This window comes from Microtus ochrogaster, unplaced genomic scaffold (assembly GCF_000317375.1).
Source record: "Microtus ochrogaster isolate Prairie Vole_2 unplaced genomic scaffold, MicOch1.0 UNK1, whole genome shotgun sequence".
NCBI classification, from domain to species: Eukaryota; Metazoa; Chordata; class Mammalia; order Rodentia; family Cricetidae; genus Microtus; species Microtus ochrogaster.
This window is the reverse complement of record NW_004949099.1, coordinates 39,882,478-39,907,453: the sequence shown is the minus strand read 5'-3', so window position 1 is coordinate 39,907,453 and position 24,976 is coordinate 39,882,478. Positions and strand designations below refer to the sequence as shown.

At 44.6% G+C, this 24,976-nt stretch overlaps 2 protein-coding genes across 2 annotated transcripts in view; one reads left to right on the top strand and one right to left on the bottom strand.

Annotated features, from left to right (window-relative positions):
* Dyrk4 (dual specificity tyrosine phosphorylation regulated kinase 4) overlaps positions 1–1,969 on the top strand; it is a 41,332-nt gene extending 39,363 nt beyond the window's left edge. The window contains exons 14-15 of the mRNA XM_005365268.1: positions 855–1,033; positions 1,740–1,969. Of these exons, the coding sequence (XP_005365325.1) occupies positions 855–1,033; positions 1,740–1,969 (409 nt within the window). The remainder of the gene's footprint in view (positions 1–854; positions 1,034–1,739) is intronic.
* A 2,104-nt stretch (positions 1,970–4,073) lies between these two features.
* Positions 4,074–24,976, bottom strand: part of Akap3 (A-kinase anchoring protein 3) — a 24,658-nt gene continuing 3,755 nt past the window's right edge. Inside the window, exons 2-5 of the mRNA XM_026788078.1 lie at positions 22,011–22,121; positions 19,776–19,871; positions 13,192–15,495; positions 4,074–4,555 (exon numbers count right to left, since the gene is read on the bottom strand). Of these exons, the coding sequence (XP_026643879.1) occupies positions 4,400–4,555; positions 13,192–15,495; positions 19,776–19,871 (2,556 nt within the window). The 5' untranslated portion in view covers positions 22,011–22,121 and the 3' untranslated portion in view covers positions 4,074–4,399. The remainder of the gene's footprint in view (positions 4,556–13,191; positions 15,496–19,775; positions 19,872–22,010; positions 22,122–24,976) is intronic.

Sequence of the window (24,976 nt, the reverse complement as noted above, 5' to 3'; positions counted from 1 at the left end):
AGACCTCAACCCGGGCTGAGTAAGAGCCTCTTCCAAAGTAAGACCGAAAAGCACTAGAGTGACACTCAATGGTAGAGCCGTTTCCGAGAGTACTCGAGGCCCGGGTTTGCTATCTAGCGTGAAACAAACAAACAAACCAAAGATACTCGGTTCTGTAAAATGCATTTTTTTTTACTATGTTAGAAATTTCCTTGAATTACAACCCCCATGGATAGTCTTTTTTTTTTTTTTTGATACAGTGTCTCATGTAACACAGGCTATCCACAAATTCAGTACATACTCGAGGCTGGACTTGAACTTCTGATCCTCTTGCCTCCACCATCTCCCTCCCCCTGAACTGGGATTAGGCATGCACATTAGGCCCTGCCCCCGTATGAATCTGATATTCTACAAGTTTCCCCTTATCTTTGGAGTCCCAGATCCCACAGTCTGAGAAGTATGCATCTCGTTTCCATCTTAACTTGGCAAATCCTACGTTTCATTGGCTAGGATTCTTTAATATTCCTTTGTTTGTTTCAGTTCTGGAGACCAATACTCAAGGGCTTGCACACAGGCACTCAACCGCTGAGCTACATCCCCAGACTAAACAATACTTCCTGCAAGAGAATTTTTAGGGATCCTAGGCAATTTGGTATTAATTTAGTATTATATAATAATGATAATTCACCTTTTCTTTAAAAAATATCAAGTTGTTTGCAGCCATTTTACAATTATGTCATCACCTCTGCTCTGCTCTCTGTTATCTCTGAGATACAATACAGATAAAACGGAAAACATCTTGATTAGGTTTACAAAATATTTTACAATGGAAAGTCAACAGTAACCAACTCATGTTGGGCTGTCTTGGTGTTCAGATGGGAGCCTTCTATGCGCATGACCCCTGACCAAGCCCTTAAGCATGCCTGGATTCACGAGCCACGGAAACTCAAAACGCGGCCCAGGCCACAGATCCTAAGGAAGTCCAGTTTATGTACGTCGTCTGAGATAAGCAAGGACAAGGCGGAAGAGCATCACTCCAGCAAAAGCAAAACAGGTACAGTCCCAGGAGCCAGGCAGGGATCAAGCCAGCCCTGATGTCTTCACGGGATGTGGGCTAATTCAGCCCTCACCACACCATCATGAGCTTACCATTTCTTGTTTTTGTGTGTTTCCTCTTTTAGGAGACCTTGTTGTAGCTGGATCCCTCTGTTTGGCCTCTTGCCATTAGGATTTTCCACTTTTCAATGTTCGATTCCCCTTCTCCTTCCTTGTTCTTTCATTATACTTACCCCTTGTGTCCTATGACCATCTTTTATGTTCTTTTAAAGAAATATTTTATTTTGGTGAGTGTGTGTGCTGGAACCTTGCATGTGGAGGCTGAGAATGGAGCTCTGGTCCTCTGGCAGAACAGCAAGTGCTCTTGACTGCTATGTTATCTCCAGCCCCCTTTACATTACTGTAATGACATATATTGGCATAAGACAAATTTTTCTGTGCAGTGTAGCCTAGTAAGACAGATTGCTGGACTCAAGTGGGATGAAATTCTGCTTCTGCAGTACCAGGTGTGGCTCTTGGGCAATTTACCTCTCCTTAAAAGACAACAGTGCTTATTCTGTGGGGTTTAGGAGAGGATCTCATGGATCAGCACAAGAGCTCAGAATAATGCTGCTCACCAAATGTTCAGTTCTCACAGCTGTCGTAAAGCTTAATGCACAGCGGCTAGTATTTGAAGGGTTCTCTTCGTCCCTTCCTTTCTGCAGATGAGACCACCAAAGAAACCACAGACAAACTAAAAGACGACACTGAGAAGCCCGGTCAGAATTCAGGCAAACAGCAGAGCTCTCTCCAGCACACAGCTGACACAGTCCAGCTGCCTTATCTAGCAGAAACTTTTGGTAAGCCAGAGACTGTTGCTGGGCCAGAGGTGTCTGCAGAACAACAGTGCACCTCCTCCCCCAAGAGCACGAACATTTTACCACCCATCATGTGACCCCCACGGAGGGTGCATCCTGTTCCTTTCCACCATCGATTTGTATCAGAGAAGGCACTTTGATTGTACAATACTTCACATTGCTTTTTTAATGCATAAAGGTTTGTAAGAAAAATCAAACTCTCTTCACACGGTGAGTTGGCATGATTCCTCCAGTAAAGGTGGGGGGGCTTTATCTGAACATACCTTTTTAGGGTGTATGTTGTCTAGGGGCAGTGTTGAATGCTACAGCCTCATTCACGGAACCCTAAATAAAATCGTAGCTATTCTTTTGTCTGTGACTCTCAATCTGTGTCACCCAGGATTCTCTCGTTTTGCGTTATGTGAATGTGCTTGTATATGTGTGTGTGCCGGTGCACATGGGGGCTAGAGAATAACCTTGGGTGTCGTTCTTCTTGCTGTCCACATGATTTCCCAAGATGATCTCTCACTGGCCTGAAACCTGCCAAGTAGGTTGGACCAAGTAGGTTGGTCTGTCTGTACTTCCCCAGTGATGGGATTACAAGTGTACTCCACCATGCCACCCATTTTAAGATTTATTTTTATTGTGTGTGTGTCTGTGTGTATGTATAATCCTGTGGTGTGTGAGCAGGTGCTCAAGAAGTCTAGTAGAGGGCGTCAGATCCCCTGGGGCTGGAGTTGCAGGTGTTGTGAGCTGTCTGATGTGGGTGCTGGGAACCAAACTCTGGTCCTCTTGAAGAACGAGCAAGCACTCCTTACCACGTAGTCATCTTTACCACAAGGTCCACGTCTGGCCTTGTCCCGCTGCTCCTGACTATTGAACTCAGGTCCTTATGTTTATGTGGCAGATATTTACCAAATGACTTAAATCCATGGCCTCGTATCAGTTTATTTTGTACAGTTGGGGAACAGCTCAGATTCCCTCTTGCCTCCCTTCACTTTCCCCCTTCTGTAGCTAGCTTGTTCTGATTACAGGCTCAGCCTGGAGGCTAAGGGATTACCCACATTCTCTTCAAAGTGCAGTCTTGGGTTAGGGGCACAGCTTAGCAGGTAGAGTGGTTGCTGCATAACCAGGAGGGCTTGAATGTGGTCCCTAGCACCCAAGTGAAAAGCTGGCTTCGGTGGTGTTTTGATTGGCTGGAACTCAGCCAATTCTGGTTTAGACCCCCCACCTCCCAACAAGAAATACTGGCTGTATCTTGGTATAGGAGGTCCTTCTGTCTATGTGTTGCTTTCATTGGTTAGTAAAGAACTGCTTTGAGCCTATGGCAGGGAAGAACAGAACTAGGTGGGGAAAGCTAGGCTGTATGCTGGGAGAAAGAGGGTGGAGTCAGAGAGACACCATGAATCCGCCACTGGAGAAGTGATGAAATTTTGCTGGTAGACCACACCCTTGTGGTAATACACAGATTAATGGAGATGGGTTAAATTAAGATGTAAGAGTTAGCCAATAAGAAGTTAGAGCTAATGGGCCAAGCAGTGATTTAATGAATATAGTTTCCATGTGGTTACTTCGGTTCTGGGCAGTTGGGACAAACAAGTAGCCCCCTGCAACAGTATCCTCTAAAATAAAGCAATAAAAAAAAAAAAATCTGGGCTAGCAAGATGGCTCAATGGGTAAGCGATTGCAGCCAGACCTAATGAATAGCTTGAGTTTCTTCCTTACCTTCCAGACCTCTCATGGTAGAAGAAGAGAACTGATCTCCTCTGATCTCCACACCTGGGCTGTGGTAGGCATGTTTTGCCCCAAATAAAGACATACATGTAATTTAGATCGGAACCAGATATGAGGCAGAGGGTCACCTTAAACTACCAAACCTACAGCCTCCACTGCCCAAATGCGAGCATTGCTGGCCTGCACTACCATCCACTACTGAGAACTCAGCTGTAGACCAGTGTTTTCCACTGGCTACGTCTACCACACCCACAGCCGCTGGGGCTGTTTCACCTCTATCTTGAACTGTGGGTACAGTCGGAGGTGGGCAGTGGTCCCATAGTTGTGCAGATTGGACATGGGGCCATACCCACAAACCACAATGTGAATGATTTTCACAGACTGTAAGAAACTGTTTTCTGGTTGTCGTGGTTCTGAAGGATGGAAACAAAATAAAATAAGCCCAATTGTGGTCGATTTTAAGGGAGCAGTTTAATCAGCTCACAGCTAGGACAGCGAGGGAACTGAGTGGGCCACTGGGCTGCTCTCCCATCTGTCCCTGCCCTCCTACCTCTGGTGGCTTTCTCAGAGAGGGTGCAGCTTTACTTTTCAAATAAAAGGAAGCCAAACTTGTGCAGCCCTTTAATTGTAATCTTTTAATTTATGTCCTTGCTCGCATGGACAAGAAAATCTGCAAAATCCAGTGAGTAGCGTTAGATGGTGCATGTGGTGTGGGTGGCGTGAAGGGAACTGTAGGGAGGGAAGCTGAGGGAGTGAGGACTTGGCCCACTGCCGGAACACCGGGTAGGCCCCAATCACAGGTTTGCCATCAGCCAGTCCAGCAGCTGCAGTCGCGTGACGTTTCCCACCGCCTCATCCAGCTGTCGCTCCTTCTCATACCTCAACACCGACTGCAGAACCTCCCCGACGCTGCGGCCTTTCTCCACAGCAGCGGCCGAGAGCTGAAGCAGCTGTGGAGAGCAGAGAGAAGGGTGATGGAGGAGTAGAAGACCCCAAAACAGGCCGGAAGGAACCTGCTTGGCTGCAACCAAGAAGCCACTGATGGGGAAACTGAAGTAGGAGGGACTCGGGTTGAGAACAAACTCTCAGGGCCATGCAGCTAAGGCTGGCCCCAAACTGTTGATCCTCCTGCCTCCCCTCCCAAGTGCTAGGATTTTAGGCATGAGCCACCTTGCTCCAAACCAATGGATTTTAATTGTTACGTTTCACGGACTGCAGCCAAGGCCTCGTGCATGCTTAGCTCTTAGCCCCAGCCCAAGAAGACTTTAGCTACAGCTGCTGGTCTCATCACCCACAACACACACAAGTGTTAACATCCCCCGTTCGTGATATGGAATGTGATCTCTCATGGAGACAAATCTTCCCACTTTCTCCTTGAAAATGGTGCTTCAAAGTGAGCGTTTGTCAACACTGCTCTTGTTCCCCAATAGTTCTAATGGTTTAGGCTCACCGTACTATAAAAGTCTCCATTTCGGATGGCTTATATTGATTGCTAACTAGACAAGATCTACAATCACTTTGAAATCAAACTTCCGGGTGAGATGAGGGGTTTTCTAAACTAGGGTAACTGAGGTGTGAAGACCCACCCTGAACGTGGGCGGCACCATTCCACAGGCTACAGTTTTAGCACATAAAGAAAGCATACATTCGCTCCTCCTCCTTCGTCACTGTGGAACGCGATCCTCCATAGTAAGGAAGTCATGGCAGCAGAATCCTGTGCTCAGTCACATAGACTCCACAATGACGAAGCCAGAGGGAGATGAATGCTTGTGCCGGTCTGTCACATGGCCTCCACAGTGATGAAACAGAGGGAGGTGTTGGATGTGACAATACTTGTTTAAAATTCAGGACTCAAAAGGTGGAGGCAGGAGGATCTCTGTAAGTTTGAGGCAGCATGCTCTATAAAGTGAGTTCCGGGTTAGTCAGGGCAACACACTTCAGAAAACCAAAGAGTAAAACAAGCCAGCCTGGTAGCACAGGCCTGTCACCGGTCTAGTCGCATAGGCCTGTCAGGACTTTCGCAAGTTCAAGGCCAGTGTGGGCCAGGGAGTGAGTGGGAAGGCAGCCTGAGGACCTCAGTTAGCTTCCATCTCAGGTGAAATACACTGGGTGGGCAGTGACCTTGCACGTGCGTGACGTGGGTTTGTCCCAGTTCAGGGGCAGGGCAAATTTCAGCAAAGAAATAAGATGTAAAGAGGAGGACAAGTGGAAATGTGAGGACTAAGATGACATTAAACCCATAAAATACGAGGTATCGAACGGAGGAGACCACAGAAGGAAGACAATGGAATGAAGACATTATTCGAGACGAAAGACATGATAAGCAGAGCTCGGGCTGTGGACACAACTCAAGAGGGCTAGCATCCCTACCCTAAGAATCCCGGAGGAAAGGAGAGGAGAGGAGAGGGGTGTGGTATGGAAGAGCATCTGCAGGACCACAGCCAAAAGCTTCCTCAGCTTACCTCACGCCAAGAAGCCCAGCTTATTCAAAGAAAACAAAATCCACCCCAAGACCTATCACAGAGTATTCAAAACTTTGTTTTCACAAGACAAGGGTCTTATTTGTAGCCGAGTGCTGGGATTATGGGCATCACTGTGCTCAGTCCTTAAAAAGCAAGTTTGGGCCTGTAAACGTGGCTGCTCTTCTAGAGAACCTGCATTCTGTTCCCAGCACTCACATCAGGCAGCTCATAACAACTTGTAAATCCAGTTCCGGGGTACCCAATGCCCTAGTCTAGCCTCCACAGGCATACACTCACATACATAGACATACATTTTAAATAAAAAAATTACTTATAGAAAGATATTTAAAAATATATTTTTGAACTGGTGATTGAACTGAGGGCCTGGCATATATTAGGCAAACACCACCACGCTGAGCAACATTCCTAGAGCAGAAAACAATCCTAAGAGCAGCCAGAGGAAGCTACAGCACCACTTACAGAGAATCGCAATTCAAATGTCACTGCATTGTTTTTAATCAGTCAGAAGGGGTGATAGATAAATGTTGATGAGATGACTCAGAGATGAAAGCATTTACCATGTTAAGCGAGAGGACCAGAGTGTGGGTCCCCAGGACCCACATAAATGCTACATGGGTGTGATGGCCTGCCTGCAATTCCAGCCTCAGCAGACAGTGTAAGGTGTTTGAGAACAGGATCAAACCAGCTAGTTCTAACAGTGTCTCAGCAAGCTCTGGATTTGATTCAGAAACCCTACCTCCAAGAATTAAGTAGAAGAGGAATCAAGAAAGAATCCCAATATCAACCTCAGGTTTCCACACACATTATACACAGGTACTGTACCCATATACATGCACCCCCGTGTGTAAACTCACACACATTATACACAGGTACTGTACCCATATACATGCACCCCCGTGTGTAAACTCACACACATTATACACAGGTACTGTACCCATATACATGCACCCCCGTGTGTAAACTCACACACATACACATGAGAAAAAAAGAAAAAAAAAAGACCACGTAAACAAAAGAGAAAAGACAAACCAGAACTCTTCATCCAGCACATTATACCTCAGGAATGATATTCAAATAAAAACATATTCGTATAGTATTTGCCTAGTGTGGGCCATGCCCAGGGTTTAGTCTCCAGTGTAGAACAGACCATGATATTCTCGGATTAAAGTGACTAAGAGAACTCATTACTAGCAAACGTGTTCTAGAATTACTAAAGGAAGTTCTGTGAAGGACCGCGCTAGCTGAAGGCAACTGGAAGCCAAGCAAGTAGCTCTCGGTGCAAATGGGTGACTGTTCTTTAACGCCCAAGGAGTTAACACAGATGCCTGAGCCACACAGTAATACCTTCAAAAACAAAATAAAACAAAAACCCAACCAAGACACCTCTTAAAATATCACCACAGTAGAGAAATTAAAATGGAACATAGGAAAATGTTCAAATAAACCAAAAGGAGGCAGAAAAAGAAAACCAAGAAGGAATGTTAGTCAAGGACTGACCCAAATGTATGCTATACACAAAATCCACACTTGAGATCTGATGAGGAAGTTGCAAGTAAAACTATAGGAAAAAAATGTAACAAACAATTGACTCTAGCACCGTGATCAGCTGACCTCTGATCATGAAGTTACCAGAAAATTCATAGGGCTCAGATACCCACAGGCTGACCAACAGTAAGTCAGAAACACCCACATTTCTTCCCATGAAAGAATAAATTTAGTTTCCTTCCTGACAGGTATGCAAAAGTTAACTCAAAGTAGACCACCCATAGGTGGCGCTGTAGCTCAGCATGTATAGGGTTGTGGATTTATTCCCTGCAACTGCCACACCAAGAAAACAAAACCACACAAAGAGCAAAGAGCCCACAGCAGCACCCATAAAAACACACAGATACAAGAGCAAAGGGTCCACATCACGTATACACAGTAAAGATTTGTCACTCATACTGGTTTAATAAAATGCTAATTGCCAGCAGCCAGGCAGGAAGTAAAGGTGGGGTGACTAGACTAGGAGAATTCTGGGAAGAGGAAAGGCAGAGAGGCAGTCATCAGCCAGAAGCAGAGGAAGCAAGATGAAAATGTTTTTTACTGAGGAAAGGTACCAAGCAACATGGTTTAACATAGGTAAGAATTATGGGTTAATTTAAGTTGTAAGAGCTAGTTAGTAATAAGCCTGAGCCAACAGGCCAAACAGTTTATAATTAATATAAGCCTCTGTGTTTTTTTTGGGACTGAACAGCTGTGGGACCAGGCGGGACAGAAACTTTCATCTACAGTCAACACACATAAAAACACACAGACACAAGAGCCAAGAGCCCACATCAGCATACACAAGAACGCAAGGAGAAAAGTTCACGTGACTTTCTATGTGCAGAGCTAGGCGGGGAGGAGGACTGGACTAAACGCTGGGAGAAAGAAGGGCAGAGTCAGAGAAGAACCATGGAGCCCCTGCTAGAGACAGAGGCCAGTTGGAATCTTGCCAGTAAGCACAGCCACGTGGAGTTACAGACTACTAAAAAATGAGTTAAGATGTATGAGTTAGCCAATAAGAAGTTAGAGCTAATAGGCCAAACTGTTTTAAATAATATAGTTTCTATGTGGTTATTTTGGTTCTGGGTGGCCAGGATGAACAAGCGGCCCCTCCTCACTACAACTGTTATTATCATTATTAATTTTAATTCAGTGTCTTAAAATATAGCCCAGTATAGTCTCCAGCTCACTATGACGCTCATCCTCCTGCCTCAGTCTCTCAAGTGCTGGGTTATAAGTATGCTACCTAAAACACTGACAGACAATTAAGGAGTCTTCAGCCTTAGGACATATTTTAAAATTCAAAAGACTTCAATAAATAGAGTCCACCACTGGCCTAAGAATGGAAAGATGGACAATTCAATGGCACAGAATAGAAAGTTCAGAAAGAATCAAGTGGAAGCCAGTGTGGAGGGGTGGGGGAGGGGAACATGGACAATCAATGACAACAGAAATCTGCCTCCCTACCTTCCACTTTACACACGAAAGTATATAAAAAGACCAGAGTCGTAAATATTTTAAAATATTTTAAAGCACTAAAAGAAAACCCAAAGCAAAATCTAGGAAATAAGAAAAGGAAAAACTATCTTAGACTAAATCCCATATGGTGAAATCAAACAAACTCGAAACACCAATACATAACCTAATGGCACTGCATGGTGGGTGTAATCCACCTGTAAGCCTGTCATCCCAGCACTCAGGAGGCTGAGGCAGGAGGCTCTCCAGTTTGAGATCAGTCTGGGCTACATAGTGAGACTAAGGCCCTCTTGAGCTATGTAGTAAGACTGTCTCAACAAATAGGAGAGCAAAATACAGACAAAAGTATGAGAACTCTTATGTTGGAGAACGTGTACCTTCATATATATGCATCTATGTAAGTTATATCATATGCGTGCATGGGCATTCTATCATATTTATGTGTGCATGTAAAATATATAATATGTATGCATGCAAATTATCCCATGTATATGTGCTGCATGTATATTGTCACTTATATATGCATGTAACCACTTGTGCTAAAAGACAAATGTACATTAGCTCCACATGTATGCACATATGTACTTCTAGAAGAAGACATTAGAAACAGATAAGTTGCTTTTTCTGCAGGGAGAGCAACACAGAAGTGATCTGATGAGGAGACATCCTTTACTTTCAGTGTTCATCCTTTTTAAATTTTGGGTCTGATCTTGCATCCACATGACCTATTAAAAATAAATTCTATAGCGCTGAAGGCAACTGGGTCCGTGGGCATCCCAGTCTTACTAGGTTCAGTGATCTGTTCAGCATGAAATGCCTATACCGTAAATGGATAAAACAGGATTGTTGTATCCTGCCAAGACAGGGTAAGATAGTTTTGAAAAGTTTCTTGCCTTTAAAAATGGTATGTCAGTTATGTTAGGTCTTAGCCAAAGTTGGTTGCTTCAACACTGCAAAAGAGACTTTGGGTGATTGCCCAGGAAGCCACTTGTCTCTGGTTGCACATTTTGGAAGTTTCTCGATTGCACTTCCTGTTCACTCAAGTAATATTGTTTCCCTTCTCAGATCTTTGATGGAGTTGAAGATTAGATAACTGTAGTTACCTTCCTCATGATTTAGCCAAATTTAATTTCAATACAATAGTTAGACTCCTTAAAATAGAGTGTTTAATAAAACTTTTGTTATGCATTCCTTGCTTAGTATTGTTTATTGTTTGTAATTTTATATTTGGTATCTGTTCCTATTGTATATAGTTGTATTGGGTTTGGATCGATCTTGTTTAGACAAAAGGGGGAGATGATGGGGAAACTGTCAACCAATCACATCTAGTTAAGGTGTGGGTGTGGCTGCCTGGGGCCCAGTAAGAAAAGCTGGGAAAACCCAGGTGCGCACTCTCTCTGAGCAGCACCCTCCAGGCAGATCGGAAGTCGGACCTCCCACTCTTGTAGCATGAGATTCCCCTTATAACCATTAAAATCTAATTGTTATTCTTGAGCTGGCCTGGATATTTAATGGACTGACCTAATTCACAACACCTGGGGAATTCTAAAAAAGGCTGACTCAGTTGTTTGGGATTGCTTACCCAATAAAATCCAGTTAAAGCCGGGAGGAAGTTATGAATGAAAAACTAGGATCTACAAGAGCAGACACTAAACTGTGATTATGACCTATCATTAAAACTTTTCTAAAATGTTAACAGCTCTCTTGCTGGGCTCTCTGCAACACCCCACTCCTCCTAGTAGTCAAGTCGAGTAGGGATTCCACAAGGTGCGATCCTGCTGTATCACCTGGTGGCTAATCCCCATCTTCTATCTCAAGTCCCTGAAGCTACTGAATGGCATATGTAGAGTAATACAGTTTTTTTTGGACTTAAAAGTCGCTTTTCTCTTTTTCTTTCTTTTGCAGTCTTTTATACCCTGACTCCGATACCTGTTGCTTTAGAATGGGAGGACACAGTCACTAGAATTCTCCAGCAGCACACTCAGAGAGCATGCTATCAGAGGTTCAGGAACAACTCCTCCCACCTTTCTCCTAGGACACTGGAAAAAGATCTTAGGGACCTAGTTTTTCCAGAAAGAGCTACCCTACAATATGTAAATAATTTTGATATAGAGCCCTACTGGGGAACACTTAGATCAAAATATCAGGGTCTTAAATGTCCTAGTCTGGAGGCTACCATGTCTCCACAACAAAGCCCAGGTGATCAGTAGGAGTACTCTATGTTGGATGCATGCTGGCTCTGGAGGGATGGACAATCCCGCTGTCTCCAATCACATCAGTCGTTAACCCCATCCCACCAAAGACAAACAGCTCTGACCCTAGGGGATGGCTGCATTTTTGTCAAATCTGTATTCCTAAATTTGGATTGATGATGAAAGCATCTACAAGGGGTTTTGGCTCTTAGCCCTTTAACCGGGACAGCCAATCAGAACGATCCTTTAATCAGATAAAGTGGGTTCTCAGAAGCCCCTGGCACGGGCATGACAGATGTCTAAATGCTCTTCTTGTTATCTGTGGCAGAGCATCAAGACTTTGCAGTTCTGATGTTGACTCAGTGCCTAGGTCAGATGGGTGGGCTGCAGGGTTTTGAAAAAATCCGATGTAGCATCAGGGTGGCCCCGTCTCGGAGCTTAGACAGCCACAGTGCTTTTGGTTGAAGAAGTCGCTAAGATATTTGGAGGCAACCATTAGAAGTCCTAAAAGCCCACCAGATAAAGGTCACACTAATTAAAAGTAACATAGTTGACTGGAAATAGACAAATGAAACATCAGATAACCCTCCTACAAGCCTAGAAGGAAATATTACAATGTGTGATACCCTACATCCTGCCTCACTCACAGCAGTGGAAACTTTTCCTGGTCTGCAACTTGTGCACTGAGATCGTGTTCTGCACCTGTCCAGCTCGGCTGCCTTCAGTGACCACGTCCTGGATCATCCAGAGGAAGATGGTTTGCTGAAGAGAATAGTTAGGTTCTAAGTGGAGAATATGAGGCTCGGCCGGGGAGCAGTAACTGAGCCTTCCTCAATTACTCTCTTCTACCTTGGCCCCAAAGGCCTAATGAGGGGGCTCACTTTCAAAAAAGGAAAAATGATTAATATCTACTATGATTTGAAGAATGCCTTCGTGGTCTGTGTGGTCATGCAACCATCTGGAAAGGGTAGAGACTACTGGCATACAACAACTCACCCACAGTTTATAAGCAAGAGATTCTAAGTCTATGAGACACTCTCCAACTCTCAATACCACACTGTACAACTTCACTGCACCATTTGTATTAAAAAAAAAAAAAAGGAAAACAAAACACTACACTGGGAACTGGAAAGTGATGAGGGCTCAGTCTATAAATCCTATAGCCTAACTTTCCCTGTGTTCTAGAGCAACAGCATGTCTGGATACGTTCACAATAACCATTCCTCATACACCTTACTGGTAACGGTGCTGAGAACAAACCTCTTGCATAACTCTGTGAGAGGAACGGCTTTTTGTTACCATACAATCACATTAAAGCTCCCATGCCATTTTCTGCAATTCAATCTTCTTATCCTTGTCACCAGCACCTGCCAAGCTTCCCACAGTGGTACCTCTTCTCTTCCAGTATACACAGAAGATAATCTCCTTGGAAACCATCTCTTTTCTGTTGGGCCTCAGGGAATATAGAATCTCTCTATCTCACCTAAAAACTTTAGCATATCTATATCTCATAAACATGTTTGGATCTAAGAGCCAACACTGCTGCGAGATTACACAGCACTGGACCCTTGCTATGTGGAACAATGGTGTTTCCATCCTCCTCAGAGATGGTGAGGCCGATGGACTGCTGCATCCACCACACCAAGTCTCCTGGAGAATCTCCATTTGTGCTCCTGGCACCAATAAATTCGGAAAACAGAAAACACCGATTTTCCTTCCAGCCTCTCTCAGTGTGTTTCTGATTGGTCATGAGCTCAATCTCGCTTTACTCTTACTTACCTCTGCCGAGGGGCATCTTCACCTTGTCTGCTTCTCCCCTTCCTAGAGCTGTGTTCCCATTCAGAAAACCACACCGACTGCAGAACCCAAGCTAACACACGGAAAAGCCTTCTGGCTTTGCTTTCTTACCTTCTCCTGGATCTCTTCATCATCGCCAGCAAAGTACAAAATAGGGACGTTGAGCTCAGAGGCAGCTACCCACTGCAGGACAGCTTGCAGCTGCTTGTTCTGAATGGTGTCAGCCAGGTTGTGGTTGCTGACGATCACCTTGGGTATTTCACATCCCTCGGGTGGCTGTCCTGACAAACCTCTCAGTTCGTTATGGATGGCTAGATAGGCATTCTGCAGGAGGGCTTCAGCTGTTCCCGTGCCCTTGACTGGCAAGCATTCATACAGGTTGTCTGGGAAGGCAGAATTTGGCCTGCTGGCATCCCCACACTTCTCATCTCCCAGCTCTGACAAGGGAGAGTCACAGGACTTGGCAATAATGAGGCATAACTTCATCACAGAGTCCATCAGGTGTTCCACCATCTGCCCGTTCATACAGCCATCTAGCTGGTTGGCGACCATCTTGGTGAGCCCAGATAAGGCACCATCAGACTCCTCCTCCTCCTCTTCCTCACAGAATTTCGGGGCAGGAGGGGTCACAGGCCTTTCACACTGATTGATCTCTTCTTCCTTAACGCCCTGTGCCTTGGATTCACTATTACGCTTACTCTTGAATATGGTCTCACTGAGTAAGTTCCGGATAAAATTGAAGATGACACTCATCAGATCCTTCTTCTCTGTCTGTTCTTGGTCACACATCTTATGAGGAGACTTAAGTCTGGACTCGTCGTGCACTGCCTGCGGCTTGTTGCCGGGGAAGTTGGTGGTGGCAGCTGCCTCCAGGAAGCTCTGAGGGTCCATCCTTCCTCCCTGGGCCAGGTGGTACTGAATCAGAAGTAGGGCCGACACAATCAAGTCTTTGGCCCAGGAATCTGATTCACACATAAATTTTTCAAAAGGCTCTGGTTGCTGTGGAGGAGGGCTTAAGTCACAAGGGTCTGGAACCTCAACAGAAACCTCTGGCCGAGGGTGACACAGTTTTGCAGCAAAATCGGTGCCGGGGGGCTTACAGTCCTTCTGGTGAGTCTTGTGCCACATGGTCAGCCCCTCCTTGATGATGTGCTCGCCCAGAGTTTCAGCACAGCTCTTCTCTTTCTCTGGCATGCACGCAGAAAACAGACTCTCCCTCAGCTTTGCTTCCGATTTCATCTCAAAGTTCATGTTGGGTTGCTGAGGATCACCAGGCCGCGATTTCATGGAGATAAGGGAGTAGCTCTCAGACTTGTCCCTGGCTTTCCTTATGTTCTCAGGGAATTTCTTGGCAACCATTACATTGTACAGCTTACCCAGCATGGCATCCATGATATCCGTGGCCTTTTGGCTTCCATGAGAGAAAAAACTTCGTTTCACGGCTGAGACGAAGTCTGTGTCAGTCATGAGGCTCCCTGTGACATTGTGGAGGTTCTTCATGAACGAGTCGATGAGATCGGAGACCACCTCTTTGGCGTGCTTGATCAGTACCTTCTTCAGTAGAATGGTGGCGATGGTGGTGTCTTTCACCTGGATCCTCAGGGTCTTCATGATGGAGACCATCATGTCGGACACCACACTGTTGGCATAGGTCATGATCCCCTGACTGACAGAGTTTGTATAGTCGTCAGGCCTGTCCTGGCCCCTGAACAGCTTTCTCTCTCCAGGTAAGGACCTTCCACCGTCCTTGGCATCCCCTGCATTCCGAGATTCAAACACTTCCTTATAGAAGAAAGACTTCTTAGAACCAGGCTTGTCGTCTGGGCACTTGCCATCCTTGGTGCTTTCCTTGATCTTCAAAGTGCTTTTGTATCTTAGACTAGGGCTCTGCACTGACCCCAAGGCTCTGTCTCCAGAGCCCGGAGCTTTGTCACCAGCGATGTTCTTGGAACACGCAGAGACGGTCTCATTCACCAGCTCGGAGGCTACTGTACTCAAGCTCTTGTGGGGTGTGGGCTCATCCCCCATAAAGAACGACTGATGGACACATTTATTTTCAGAGCCATGGATCTTCTCATTGATCTCCTTTCGGGCCATGGCTATCACTAGGTTTGTGAGGCGGTTGGCATAGAAGGAAACTTCATCTATGGAACTCCCATTACCAGCATGGGCAATGGGGCCCGGAGGAGGGTTCTCCTTGTGTGTCATCTCAAAATGCAATTTCCCCGGACTGCCCCTGTTGGTGGTATTGTAGTAGTCGACACAGAAACCTTTGCGTTGGTCTCCTGGGATAGCCACTTCCTCCCCAAACGATGACTCTCCAGGCTTGAACCTCGAGTCCTGGAACCCTGCTGTACTTTTCTCCAGGTCTTTGCGGAGCCAGCTGAGCACTCGGACAGGATCCGTTGATGCATCCTGAAAAGCAGACATGGTTTCACCCAGTTGTAGCACAGCAAAGATATGGGGTGTTCGGGACAGCCGACAAAGCCAGCCTCCTGAGCTGGCTCCAGCATCACAATAAAAGGATCCCATGTTTACTGAGCAGTCATGATACTATCAGACACTGAGGATTTAAGGCTACCATCCCACTTAAACTACTTTCACAATACACCCACGTGCTAATTCTCTTGCTTTCTTCATTTTACAAGGGAGAGAATTAAAAAGAACTGAGAGATTAAGTTAGTGAGCTGTTCGAAATTATAACTTTAATCTGTGATGAAGCTAGAATTCTAATCAGCCATTAGCTACTACATTACACCGCTTCTACTACGTAATCATGATGATTACGGGGAGTTCCTACATGAACTGAGCTGCTACGGATGCTCATGACTGCTTTCTCAGATCTATCTGTTCTGTTGTTTTTATCTTTTATTCTTTGAGACAGTTTCTCTGTGTAGACCTGACTATCCTCAAAGAGAGACCTTGCCCTCTCTCCCTCCTGTGCCGCCCTCACCCAGCTATCTGTTGTTTTGAAATTCATGTCTTTTACTATAAGTAGGTTCAGAAAAATGGGAAAAGGGTATCTAATTATTTGATACAGCAAAATCTTGACCTGCACGCATGCACGCACGCGTGGGCGCACACACACACACACACACACACACACATACACACACACACTTAAATATCAACTCACTGTAATCTATATGTGGCAAAACTTTAAACCTGAACATAGTACCATGTACATATTTATGCTTTCTTTCCTATTAAATGTAAAGAATTCTATCAGTCTAGGAATGACTTCAAATATGGTCCATTTTTAAAAGAATAGTGTGTTGCTATAAAGTTGCTAATATGTCATAATAGTTTACTAAGAAAGTCAAAGTTACCAGCTACTGGGCTGGGGGATGGCTCGGTGTTCAGAGCACTAGCTGCTTACAGAGAACCTGGGTTGGATTCCCATTCCCTTGATGGTCACAACTGTCTGTGACTTTGGTTCTAGAGGATCCCTCTTCTGGCCTCTACAGGCAGCAGGCACACACTAGGTGCACAGACAAAACACCCATATGCATATAATATATCATGACATGAAATGAAACAACATAAAGCACTTAAAAATTTACTGGTTGGCTGGGCGGTGGTGGCGCATGCCTTTAATCCCAGCACTTGGGAGGCAGAGGCAGGCGGATCTCTGTGAGTTCGAGGCCAGCCTGGTATACAAGAGCTAGTTCCAGGACAGGAATCAATAGCTATGGAGTAACCCTGTCTCGAAAAATCAAAAGAAAAAAAAAATTACTGGTTGCTATTTGTTTCTATAGCAGTAATTTAAAAAAGTTTTTAAAATTATTTTTTGTGGGCAGGCATGTATGTATGTGTATGTATGTGCATGCACATGCGTACCTGCAGGGGCCACAAGAGTTATCAGACCTAAGTGTGCTCAGACCACTTCATCTCAGGATGGCAAATAATAGAAGGCGTTTTCAAGCCCATTCTGGGCTTCCTCAGAACTCCCAGCAAGGGCTGGAGAGATGGCTCAGTGGTTAAGAGCACTGGCTGCTCTTCCAGAGGTCCTGAGTTCAATTCCCAGCAACCACATGGTGTCTCACAACCATCTGTAATGAGATCTGGTGCCCTCCTCTGGCGTGTGGGCATACATGGAGACAGAATGTTGTATACATAATAAACAAAATATTAAAAAAAAAAAAGAACTCCCAGCAAAGCCAGTGTCATGAGGTGGTCAGGCCAACACGGATGCGACCAGCCTTTTGATGGCATCAGCAGAATTCTAACTTGGAGGTTGTTACAGCTTTTTATCCAAGTGGAATGGAAGAGACTTGCAGAAAAAAATCTTGTGCTTTGTCTACCATCTGTGTCTAAATAAAAAGTATTCTCTACTCTCTACGCCGGCTGGCTCTGCTTCTTGGGACACTCTTTCACAGATCCCTAGGTGACACATACTGATGGAAACAGGAAATGATCCGCGTGCCGTGGAGACTAAGTACTCCTACCCTCTCCTGCCAGGGTGCTGCTCCTGCATCCCCACCCCACTACACAACAGCATCCCGAGCTGTGTGGAAGGAGAATGCCAAACTACTCTTTCCCCTTTCTGAAGCCAAAAACGTTTCATGCCCATGAGGAGGGCACTAGAAAATGCCTTTGATGTTTCAGCAGCTGTTTAAGCTAACAGTAGCTCTCCAGCCCTGCTTTTTGTCTCTGTATCTAGCTCATTAAGGATATGTAATCCATGTTTTCCCCATCTCCACCCCTGAGTGCTGGAGTCACCAGGTAGGTCACTATGCCCTGCTGGCAGTGACTCATTATTTAAACTGTAACAACTATTGTACAGAAAATCACCCAGCAATGATCATGAACTGTTTTCTTAATTAATGTCCAGTGGTTCTTTACGTAACTCCAAATGCCAGACTGATATCCAATTATACTTATGTCTTAAATTATATTTAAGCTTTACATTATAATTATGTTTTCCCATGAGTGGTAAGGTTCACCATGGCAGAATTCATTTTTATGTTTGGATCTCCTAGGGTACTTCTTGCTCAGTGAAAGGGGTTAGAGTTTTGTTTGTTTCATTTAACTGAATCTGATTTGTATTTTGTTTCTCTACATAAAAGGGCAGAGGAGGATAAACTATCCAACGGAGGCAGTTTGGGGGTCTTCAGCAATTTGATATGAGTGTCTGTGTATCTTGTAAAGATTTCTCAGGGCTTTTGGCTCTTATTAATAAAAAAATCTATTTGTATAAACAGAAGATGAGTCATTTAACATTACATGCAAATATGTGCTAAGCAAATGTTAGTATTCGGAGTAAGGTTACAATAATGAATGTATTGGATTGTCTCATCTTTAATGTTGTACTACAGAGAGAGAGAGAGAGAGAGAGAGAGAGAGAGAGAGAGAGAGAGAGAGAGAGAGTGTGTGTGTGTGTGTGTGTGTGTGCGCGATGTGTGTTTGAGTATGGAGGAGGACAAACTGTAGGAGTCAATTCTCGTCATTCACCCTTCCAGCATGTGGGTTCTAGGATATGAACTGAGGTCATCAGGCTTGGTGGCAAGCATCTGTACCCTCTGAGCCATCTCACTGGTCCAAGATCTTCAAAATCAGAGACTTCGATCCAATTAGTTTGGACGTTTCTTCTGCTAGCACCTACTGTCTGTACAGGTCAATACATGGTCATTTAGTCCCAGCTCATTTTGCTCTGTGACTCTGGGACCTGACTCCTTTAAGCATCTCTCTCTTTAGGCAGTGGCCTTTGTCAGTAGAGGCCACAAGAGGGAGAAAAGAGCGGTGCCCTGCCCGTCTAGGTCCAAGCAGCCTTGACTGAGGGTTTTTAAGAGTTTCGGCGTAATGGCTACTCTCTATGTTTACTTCTAGATGCCTGAGGTCTTTCCCATGCATCTCTCAATAGTGTACTGCCTTTCCCCAGGAAACAGTTTCTAAACATTACAGTACAGCCTAGTTTATTATTTATTACTATCTTCTTATTGGACCCTTATGGACACAGACACCGCTTCACTCCCTGTAGGCCAAGGATTTAATAAGTGCTTGCTGGACGTCCAAGGTGCAGTGGCTGAAAGGGGACTTTAAATTTCTCATAATTTAGAGACATCCCAAATTTCAGAAATTATTTCTGATGTGCCTTGGAAACATTTATTATGTTTCTCACATTGACCAACTGACTGACTGGGAACAAGGTTTATTCCACAATATTTATGTGGAGGTCAGAGGGCAATTTATCCCAAGTTGGTTCTCTCCTTCCACTGAGTGTGTTCGAGGGATCTAGTTCAAATCACCAGGCTGACGGCAAGCACCTTTACCCGGTGAGTCATTCACCAGTCCAGAGACTCTTCTACTCTGGTTGTTTAAAACTTAAAATGTTGTCATTGTAACACACACTTTTTATTTATCATAACATATTTTCCCACTAAACATCAAACTCAGGCTCAGCAGTCAGGAGCACATACTGCTCTTACAGAGAGCCAGAGTGTGGTCCCAGCGCTCAGTTTCTCACAGACCTGCCTCTGGCCTCTGGCCCCACATGCACATGTCACGCCCCCAGGAATACAGAACTAAAAACTAAAGCATCAGGTATCATAAGCTGCACACTCTGTTGGGGTAAAATGGGAAATGTTTGCTTTGCAGGAGCTCATTTTAGCCATCTTCACAGTGGAGGAAGAAAGGGGCTGCTCGAGCACAGTCCAGGCGCTCCCAACCAGTGCTGCTGAAGAAGGAGCCCTTACCATTTTCCAGTCCTGGTGTTGGAAGTCTCCAGGTGAATAGACATCAACTTTGCATACGCCATTTTGGCTTTGTAACCAGTCAACCCTATCCGCCATCTGGTAGTATTTAAAAAAAGAAAAAAGAAAAAAAAAAAAGAGAAGTTATCCAAAGGTTACATGAACAGGAGAAATAAAGAGAACGGCAGAGATGGGAGAAGCAGGAGCCACGCTTTCCACAGAGACCTGTGAAAAAGGCATGCTTCAGCCCACTCAAGCAGTCTTCTTCAGCCTCCGCTCCCACCTGCCACCCAACTCCTCAAACGTGTATCTCTAGAGATGAGCTGGCGCCTGGACCGTGCCGTTCATGCTGACTGTACGGTACCGGAACGGACCTGTTGGCTGTCCTGCTTTGTTCTCTACCATCCCCTTCCCGCCCGATTTTCAGTACCCACTCCAAACTAAATGTGACAAAATGGATTGCTTTACTTTTCTCTTGCCTGTTCTGTCTACATGAACTAATTTTAACAACAGAAACTTTGCTTCTCATCCATTTCTAGAGCCCTGACTCACACTAGTAATCTTCCCTGAGATCATTCCCTCTCCAATAAGCTAAGGATGCTGGGAGATTCTCAGATTCCCTGGTTCAGGGTCCAGGATGCAATGGTGACTTGGCTAATGTATCCTTTCACGGCCTCTTTACACTTTGCTCTGTTCTCTCATCTCAGTGGGGGCGCCACCAGCTGCCCGGTGCCCTCAGTGGTAGCACCACCAGCTGTCTGGTCTTCTCACTTCAGTGGTGGCGTCACTCTGTGCTAGAGAGCTGAGACTCATTTTGCCTGGCATCCTCTATGTAAGTCACCCGCCCTCACCACCTGCAAATTCTTTCCTCTACCGCCAGCCGTCAGCTGTTTTCTTACACTTGCTGCTTTCACTGCCTCAGAATTATTCATCCCAAACCTCTTTCGGCCTCTGTCTTTACCCTCATCTAGTCTTCAAAACCTTGAAATTGTCTTTGAAATTGTAGCCAAGAACCACAGTGACTTAGGTATCCTGTTGTCAACCTCAAGTGGCAAGAAGGGTCTCTTTGCCCTCACTTTCTTTTCCTAAGCCCAGCTTCTTCTTCTAGGTTCCACGCTGAACATCCCCTAGCTAATTCCAAACTCGGTTCCCATCTATAGCCCTCAATGGTAAGATGAAATAAGACTCCCCCCCCCCCCCCCAGTATCCTGACATCTCCTGAAACAGACATCTAGCTTTACACTCAGGTTCCAGCAAAACACCATTTAAATCCACTACAGCACAGTTCAACCTCCTGCTCGAAACTGGGATCATGATCACTGAAAGCTCATCGAAAGCCAGGGTGAGTTCTAGGAGTGTGCGTTCATCTGAGTCATTGGAATTACTTGTTTCAAAGGACGCTGGCTGAGGTGCATGCCCTTGCTCAAAATGAAGACAAACAGAGATCAAAGGTACACCAAACACGCGCGCAATAAAAGCTGAAAAACGAATGAGAAGCACGGAGGCTGGGATGGCTCCTACAGGTAGAGGTGTCTGCTGCCAACTCCCATGACCTGAACTGGACCCCTGGAGCTCACATGCCGTAAGGAAAACCGACTCCTACAAGCTATCTCTGGCTGTCACACAAGCACCAGGGCATGTGTGCACCTGCCTCGCCAGCACACACACAGTAAGTAAAAATGTCCAAAGAAAAAAATTAAAAGTAATGATGCTTACATATATATGAGCATACTGCTTTTGTTTTGGATATTATGGATAATTATTAAAGGAAAATCAAAACATAAAACCCCTGAAGAGCAATTTTCTGTTCTCATAAAGATTCCTATTTTCACACTCTGCTGTCTCTGATTATTGAGCTAGGAAAATCATTTCTGTACTTCTCCAGGTAACAGAGATTTGCCCCCCCCCCCCCGTTTTTTGCAAGTGCTGTATTCCTGAGTCACACTTCTATACACATATTCTTATGCTTTGTGTCATGAGCATGGAAAAAAATAATGAACAGTATTGTTACTTGGCCAAGAAAGGCAAAATTTAGTCGCAGCTTGACTTAGAATGTTGACAGTATAATATCCACAAACAATGGTCTTTTCATCTCGTTTCATTTCATCCAAGTGGGGTGACTCTGGTAGAGAAGACCTAAATCAACAAACTCTTTGCCTTAGTCAGGCTGCCTACACACAACAATTAATCAGATACAAGGTAAGCATAAAGAAGTAAGAAAATGATGTGGTCACTTACTCTTACTGAGGTTGGGTTCTGAGATACAAGGAAGACTCCGGATGAGCTTTGTTGGTATCTTCACTATCCCTAAGTCTACCCGCCCCTCCTGCCATGTAATAGATAAGGATTCTGTAAAGAAAGACAGAGAAAAATGACCAAACTTACATATGGGCTGCACTGTTCTTATTACCGAATGATGACTCTGACTTCTTATTTTCGTATATACATAGAAGGGGAGGGGGGAAGCCCAGAGTAAGGTGGAGACTTCTGGGAGGGATCCATATACTACTGTTGGTGTGTTCTGAGAGTTCTCAGATAAAAAATCATTCTACTTTAGGCCAGTGATTTCTTCAGTGGCTATTGTTAGTCTCTGCTCTTGAATGGCTTAATGATGAAAACAACTGGTTAATCTCACACACTTCACTAGCAAGCTTGAAGACAAGCAGGTGGGATGGGGAGATCAGAAAACATTTTGTAAACATTTTTAGAGGGAAATATCTGTCCTCATAAAGAGTTCATAAACCATGTCTCCAGTTCAACTAACTTCCTTTGTCTAGCTCTTCTGAGACATTAATAAAGGACATTCGTGCATTTTACTCTTGGAATATCTACCCAGCATTAACTGCACACATGCCTCCAAAACGTTCCTCTAAACCCCATCCCTACTTGAGCCCAAGCCAGTTATCCTATTTCTTAAGTCCCTAGCTGAATATTACTGTTTCTCCTTCAAAGTCTCCGACATAATTCATTTCACAGTCTCATCCTACCTAATATGGCAACTGTCCACAGGTACCCTACCTGCTTTATTAAGTGGCTTCCTGAACAAAGCAAATCCCTCCTAATAGCTAGTACCTTTAAAGTTGGTGCTTAGCAATTCTCTGTTGAAAGAGTGAATATACAAGTCCTGCCCGTTTGTAATTCCAGGCAGCTCATTTTTCTTTCTTAAAATTGGAGAACCTGGGAACAAAAAGAAATGGCTTGCTCAAATGAATTATGATAAGCCATATGTTCTGATTTTTAAAACTCCAGTACTTTGGCAATAAGTTTACCACAGAAAGTTACGTCATGGTCAGATCTTCCTATACCAGTAATGCAAAGAAATGAACATCCCAAATGTTCAGTACTCTTTTCACAGAGCAGGTTTCACTAGTTTAGTATACCTTGCAAACTCTTGGCTTACACATATTCTAATATTTTTAGTCTATTTTCTGTGTGTTTGTCTGCACACATAAAGCTTGTAGTCAGCTAAATCTCCCTATGTTGTCTGGACGATGGCATTATGTACATAGGCACATAACTTTCTTGCCTTTTGTTGTTCAGAAGCCTGAGATACAGTTATGAGAAAAAAAAATCAGAAATAAGACCAAAAGCTGGGGGAGGGTGTCAAAGTGATTATTACCTCAAAGTGAGAGTACAAACCACGAATGCCAACAGTGAGGCAGGTCTGCTTAGGCCTGCTCTACCCAGGCCACAACTCTACCAGACACCACCCCACCCCCATTCCCTAATTCCTCAAGATTTCTAAACTTATGAAAAGATTAAATTCTAGGCAATATAAATGAGGTTCATATGGGGCTGCTTCATATCTGGTCACATTCTGAAGCTCTTTCAAGCAAAGTTTAGTGTTCATTTTAATATGGGTGAATGTCTTCGTCTCCACCCCATCTTCCTCCTGTCCGTTCTGTCTGGGACACTGTAGAAACCCAACAAATCTTGTTGACACCGACACTGGAGTTCTCGTTATTTTCTCAGCATGGAGTTCAGGACTGTGCATCTCAGCACTCATTAAGCCTTCGTGAGGCAAGCCTCTAGCTTTACTGTCCCTTATAGTGTCTTCTTGCCCAGAGCCCCATCAGAAAGATGCTATTCCATGGGCTTAAACCCATTCCCAGTGCTCTGCCGCCTAACCAAAGCTTTGATTCTAAAAATTGTGAGGCTCCAAGTGGATAAAAATCTAACTCAGCTATACCAGCATGATTTTAGAGAGAAAAGAGGATGGGAGTTAGCCAGACAGGAGAGCTGGAAAAGCTGGCAGGCAGGTAATACCCTACTCTCAACATCACCACCACGCTGGGAGGAGGGGAAGGAGTAAATGCCTCAGGCCTCCGAAATGATGGCCTGGGATAGCAGGTCAAACCGTAAATAACTCAGGAACTTGAGGAAGAGGGAGGGTGTGTGGGATGCTGCTGAGAAAGACCACTTATTTCCACAGTACTCAAAGATGAAATTAAGACAGGCAGGGCAGAACCAAGAAGCGGAGCTGGAAATAAAAAAGCTGCCCATTGTCTTCTTTCTAACGACAGGGGGTCAGAAAATGGGCTCTCTTACCAACCCCGTGGGCTTCCCTACCTCTGTAGCTCTGGGAACAGCGAACCACAGAAGATTCCAGAATATACTTTTAAAGTCAATGAAGATTCTGGGATGTTCTTGCTCAGCTGAAGATCTTGTTTCCTTCCCCAGCCTTCCATGCACCTCCTTCTTGTTGGGACTAGGGGGGGGTGACATCAGAATTGCAACTGGTGACGTCACTGTTTCTATAGCAACAATGTGAGGCTGCCTAAGACTGAGTACTCAATAGGAAAAGAAAAGGGGTGGAAATATACTTTATGGCTCTGGATATTTAGTTAGAAGGACTGGCCTTGGGCTGGAGAGATGGCTCAGTGGTTAAGAGTACTAACTGCTCTTCCAGAGGATCCAGGTTCAATTCCCAGCACCCATATGATAGCTAACAACTGTCTGTAACTCCAGTTCCAGGGGATCTGACACCTTCACACCCATGTACATAAAATAAAATTAAATTATATTAAAAAAAGGACTGGCCTTGCTTTCTCCTATTAATTCAATTCTTTGAGTGTCTGAGATGGGGGAGTACGGGAAGGGAAGTCATGCCAACGGATTTCATTTTATTTATTTATTTATTTATTTATTTATTTATTTATTTATTTATTTTTTGATTTTTCGAGACAGGGTTTCTCCATAGCTTT